Here is a 6023-nt window from a genome sequence, read left to right as displayed (position 1 = left end):
CCAGAGCTAAAGCTGTGAATCAGTTTTTACACGAGCTTTAGACTTATGTGACAAAGCAAGGTGAGTTGAATGCACTGTACAAACCAAAGCCAGTATTCAGATTTGAGGAACTGGAAGGAGAATACTTTGTTAGACAAGATCTAACTTGTACTAAGCGGTTCACAGTCCATTGGAAAAGGTGTTTGATGCCTTCTCCAGAATAAGAGAGGATTAGATGGAGCTACAAGGAAAAACTAATGTGATGATACAGAAAAAAATTAAGTTTGTAAGCTCAGTTAAACTGATCATTCTAGCTCATTAAAAAAGTCAAGAGATCTATTTCAGTGTTAATCTCCGCCAGTATTTTGCTTTGTGTAGAAGCCGTTACTGCTTTGGCAATTCTGACAAATCAGAACTTAAGCTTCATAAGTTAATACTGCTCTGTTGGATAAACCCAGGTGAAAAGTTAAAATCCAGAACATGACAACATTTAAAATTCTGACCGATTTTATTAGAGTAATAACATTGGAAGGTAAAAAAAACAGTATGAAATATTAACACTAGCAATGTGGTAATACATGAAGTAAATTGAACAATATCTACTTCATCATTTTTTACAAAATATAAACAATTACTCCTGCAGTTAATATTCATTATTATTGCCTTATGCATCTACATCTTTTCTACTTTTTTTAACCATATCTTCCATGCCACTTTGCAAATTGGGTGTTAATTGTTAAAATTGTTAACACTTTAGCATCAAACAGAGAAAATGCTGAATCAAGGCAACTTCAACGTAAACTGCTGTGGAACAATCACATTTTGTTTGCATCTAACATACTGATTGTATTTACATTTTAACTGAGCGGTGATTCAATTAACAAACATCGTGATTATCCAAAATATACACAGTATATAAATCCCCTATCAGGTCTGGGAGGAAAAGGCCACCCAGATGGATTAGGAAATCCAGGCAGTGGGAAGCAATCTTACGAAGATGCTCTCTTCTGTTCAGAAAAGGGAGATTCGTAGGTTTCCATTGGTGGGCAGGTACAAACCAGATGTTGGTCTCCATATATGTCATCAATGCGAGCAATTGTGGGCCAAAACTTGCTTTCAGGCTTCACAAATGGCTAAGTACAGAAGACAAAACAACTACTTTAATTTTTCTACCAAGCAAATGTACATAATTGCAACAGGCATTAGGATTTTAAGAATAAGAAACGCTGGAAAAGTGGATTTTTTAAAGTTATACTTCAACTCTATTTGCAGTCCCTGAAAGTTAACAAGCATGTGTAATAGAGTTAGCAGTCAAAAGAATAGTTAGAATTTCAAAAAAGTGTAACCATGTCCTCTAACAAATGCTTGCAAGGAAGCAGTTGTCATGGGATAAAAGAAAACTGTGACCCTATGAAAAACTGGCTTACAGATAGGAACCAAGGAAAAGTGGAGGAGACTACCAAGACCTGTGCTGTTAAATATATTTATAATATAACATATAAAACAACGTGGCGAACTTTGCAGGTGCAGTTAAATTCTTCCTCTTTGAAAGAGTACGTAGCAATAAAAGAGATGCAATTCAGTTTTAGGTGAGAAAAGTTAGTTACACATACATTTAGCTGTTAAGATTGTGGAAGCAATTTTATGTAGTGCTCTGAAGAAGTCTGATGTATCCAGCTCCAGTTTGACCTTTGTTTGTAGCAGGCTCACAGTGGTGCAGCTTGCCCCGTGCTAACCATGCATCTTGTCAAACCCTCATCCAAGTTCTTTGGAGTAGAGCTTTGAACATCAGGATGTGGGACTCTGTTTAGGGAGCCCCTGGTGCAGTATGTCAGAACTGAACTGGTTGCTTCCAATAGGAATATCCAATATCGAAGTGCTGAGATTTAGAAATCCAAGTTTGCACTGCATGTGTAGAGACTTTTTTTTTTTTTGAAGATCTTTTTTCCTTGTCTTGAAAACTAAAAGTAATGGAACTACTGTAGAGTTCACACACATAAAAATTGAGCAACAGCAAAAACGGCTCTGAAGTTTTTATTCTCACCAGATTACTCCATCTCCCAACTGTCCAGAAAACCACAGAGCAGAAAGTACATTTATGTATTACCACAACACTAGGTTCCCATTATTTACTCACCAGTGGGAATGCTGCCACTTCTCTGGAATAAGGACGATCCCATTTGGAAGCAGTGACACAGTTCAGAGTATGTGGCGACATCTACAAGCAAAAAGACACTTTTAGGAAATGAAATTACAGAATTCAGTTGAACGTATCAGTGTGAACCCTCCTTCAAGTTCACATTACTACATATAAATAATTACTGTCTACAGAGTCTCTTGAGAATACTGTTTATCTGGGGGAAAGAAAGGCAGATTTAAAAGAGGAAGCAAGTCGGTATCTGGATTTTTTTTCAGTTTGCCTGAAGATACTACCCAGGGTTTGAATATGCTTCCAGCTTTTCACTAAATTGCCTCAGTATTTAAAAAGTCAGTACAGCATTACAAGAGTTGAGCAGAACTTGGGCCTATAGCAATTCTGTGCTGCAGTTGCTAAAATAATTAATTCAATCTTTATTTTACTGTTAGTTTTAACATCATTCCTCTCCCCTTCTTAAACCAGATAAATAAACATCTCTCCTTCACTACTTTGAGATGGCCTCAAGAATTACAGATCATGCGCTTGCATGAATAACTTTCTCTGCTCTGTCAGCAAAGGTCAGACTTCTGACTTGAAAAAGTCAAAATTCCAATTTTGAAAAAGTTTAAAGTTTCTGAAAAAGTCAAATTTCAAGAAGTTCATGTGTTCACTGTTGCACACAATTATTTTTGAGAGTACTGAAAGACCAGGAAGCAGGCTCATGTAGTCTCAAGTAAATCTCAGTGGTTAAGCTGGTGCTGGTAATTGCTTAACATGCCTTCTTACCTTTAGTGGGTTAATTTGAGGGTCCATCCTGCCCTCCTCTATTTCAGCAATTTCCTGCCGAATACTGATCATTGCATCACAAAATCTGTCCAGCTCTGCCTTATCTTCAGACTCTGTTGGTTCAATCATAAGTGTCCCTGCCACTGGCCAGGACATGGTGGGAGCATGAAAACCTGGTGAAGAAGAAATGGTTGGTTATGAGTGAATATATGCATTAGCTAGCAATTGATTCACCAATTCAGCCCTTTCTATAATCTTTACGGAACTGCACTCACTGGTAGTGTTGGCAGTGTACTGTAGAAGACAGTATCTTGCTTTTTGACACTGAAGGGTAATGCCATTGTTTTATTGACAATAGAATTACACACTGATTTTATGAAATGCTCTTAAAACCTGCTCCTTTTGCTTTGTTACTTTTCAGCCTGAAACATATTGCTTCTTTCCTGGGTTATTTCTGTTCTGTTGCTCACTTCAATAGGTATTTTGTCTCTTTAACTTCTTATGACAGGCTGAATGGCAAGGTGAGATGGGTATAGATTTCTGCACTGGTAAACACGTTAAAAAGAAAGGGTGGTCTCTTGTGATTCCCTTCCTGCACTACCACTAATTACAACCTCATGACACTTCTCTTTTGGCTGCAGAGGATGGAACTTTACTAAACTTATCCATGTAACTCACCTCCACACCTACTGAAAAGTCTATTTAAGTGGTGTGTGCTATTTAAGGCCATAGCAACCCACTGACAAAGAGCAGGAACAGTGGAGTTTTTTTGATAAAACAACTGGGCTTTGGATTACTTCACTGATGAGGTGTTACTGGTTAAGGTATTAAGAGCTTTTATGTATATTCTTCAGAAGGACAGTTGCTTAGGATCAAGCAGTTCAATGCGTCATCTTGTGTGGTGGCCAAAGAGTAGCCATGATCAGATTCTTCAGAGCACACGCACAAAAGTGCCTAAACTGCATCAGGATGGAAGTGTTCAAATCCTATTATCCTACTTCAAAAGTATTTCTTTCTTTTTCTTGTTGTGTTTTATTTTACTGGAATCTTACCAAGCTCATGGCTCCAACCCAGTTGCACTGATGGTTGAGTCAAGCAATTGCAAATTTGAAGGGGTAGTTTACAAAACTGGGAAGACAGCAGCAGACTTATAAGTAGCTCCTACAACTCAATTGATGCAAATATCTCTCTAAGCCCTTAATGAACATGAGGAGACTTGAAATGATTGTGACAGATTCACCATCCATAAGCACAGGACTAGAACATTTCTGGCTCTCTTTAGGAGAGATTTAGGACATTCTCACACTGCTATTTTTAAAAAACAGGTGTTTGACTTACCATAATCCTGAAGTCTCTTAGCAAGATCTACAGCTTCAATGTTTGCTGTTTTTTTGAAAGGTCTCGTATCCAAAATGAATTCATGGGCTACATAACCTGTAAACAAAAAAGCATACACTATGTTTACTTACTAGGAGAATAATGCAATCTGCCAAGATGCCTACTCTGATTGATTTTGTGGCAACCATGGCAAAAAGGCAAATTAAAAAATACCCACTTGGGCAAAATCTCAAACCTGAGAAATCATCAGGTAAGAGAGATACGACTCAGTATTTGAAGACTGGCCCTCTGAGTCCCATGTCACATTAGGAACAGGCCTTATTTCCAAGATCAGAACTAGGAAAGGGTGGTCAAAGTAGCTCCTATAATTTACAAGTACTCTGAAAAATAATTGGATTTGTCAGTGGCCCAACAGCATATTGGTCTTAGGCTATCCTGAATTAGCCACGTACAAGATAACCAGTTTCATGTTATGCAAGAGAAAAGCTCAAATCTGGTGTTACAGAGAGGCTAACGACGTAAGTTATATAAATTTAGAACCATGATCCTGGAGAACCTTGTTTCGTTTCATTGCCAAATCATTCAGAATTTGCAACTTCCATTCACTTCTGTGAGGAAATAATATATTCTTTTAAAACCCAACCTACAGGTTTAGCCAAGGTGCAGTCCATTAAATTTGAGACATGTATTTTGAAGAACACATGTATTGTACTCAAATGTTCTTTGGTGCCATTCATCTTAAACAAGCAAAATAGCATTCTCTGATAATTACACTACTGGAACAGATACTTCTCTCACCTCTTACGCATTACTCCTGTCCTTCTGCAAGACTGGGGAGCAGTAGCAAGGAACTAGAATGTAGCTAAAATATTTGCATTGCCAAGGCGATTCTCCCCTGTCTCACAAAGGAGAATAAGGAACAGAAATGAGAGAAATCTGAGGTGTGAGGAGGTGTGTATGTGTGTGTGTTCAGAAAAAGCGTGCAAGGGAAAATACAGGTCTAAAAATTGCTTCCAGTTCTTAAATTGTTGTGCCATTGGTTATGGGAGATTTGGAGGTCTCAACTTTGTTGCTTCTACTTTTTCTACTGTTCATTAATGTGCTACTAGACTTCAAGGAGAACAGTCTGATGCCTAGGTTTACCCCATCTTTTGTCAACATTTCATCAAATTACAAACAGGCTTTTTTCTTCAACTTCCAAGTATCTCAGTTTCATTGCAATGCCTCCACAGAAGCAGTGTGGCAGGTTGTTTCTCTCCTTGTGAACAATATCAAGTTTGAGGTGCAGCTGTCCCACAGCATTAAAAAAGAACCATATTGCAAGGCAACTTCTACATTAGGAAAAAAAGAAGTCAGCTTTGTAGAAGAAAACAAATTGTCCAACACTTGCCTTTTGCTCCTCTGAAAAGGATTTTGTAGTGCTTCTCTAGCCTCTTCGCCATGTAGTTTGCATTTAGTATAGCAATCTCAGAAGCATGTTTCAGACCCTTTGCTCCCATTGTCTGAAAGAGGAGTAACATGAAGAAACAGATCTAAAAACACTCCCAAGCAAGCTAAGTGCTCTTGTACTGGCAAGCACCTTAATGCATCTGGCTAGTTTTAAGGCAGTCACACTGCTATTACACTCTTCCACACTACACTCACAGAAAAGCCCTGGGTATCACTTGAGAGCAACGTTAGAGTACATCGCTTATAAGACTGCTTACTGTACAAGAGTTTTTGTGTAAAGTCAACAAGTGAACAACCCAAACTTTTCCACAAACTGAGAAGCTCTGAAGTGACT

General features: G+C 38.2%; 1 protein-coding gene across 1 annotated transcript in view; it reads right to left on the bottom strand.

The window, feature by feature from the left end:
• Positions 1 to 3739: 3739 nt before the first annotated feature.
• Positions 3740 to 6023, bottom strand: part of GLDC (glycine decarboxylase) — a gene marked incomplete at both ends in the record, with an annotated part of 46109 nt that continues 43825 nt past the window's right edge. Inside the window, 3 exons of the mRNA XM_082497987.1 lie at positions 3740 to 3831; positions 4241 to 4336; positions 5631 to 5742. Of these exons, the coding sequence (XP_082354113.1) occupies positions 3740 to 3831; positions 4241 to 4336; positions 5631 to 5742 (300 nt within the window). The remainder of the gene's footprint in view (positions 3832 to 4240; positions 4337 to 5630; positions 5743 to 6023) is intronic.

This window comes from Vanellus vanellus (genome assembly GCF_965231255.1).
Source record: "Vanellus vanellus genome assembly, chromosome: Z".
NCBI classification, from domain to species: domain Eukaryota; kingdom Metazoa; phylum Chordata; class Aves; order Charadriiformes; family Charadriidae; genus Vanellus; species Vanellus vanellus.
Note: the sequence above shows the minus strand (reverse complement) of the source record. Positions and strands in the feature narration are given on the sequence as shown.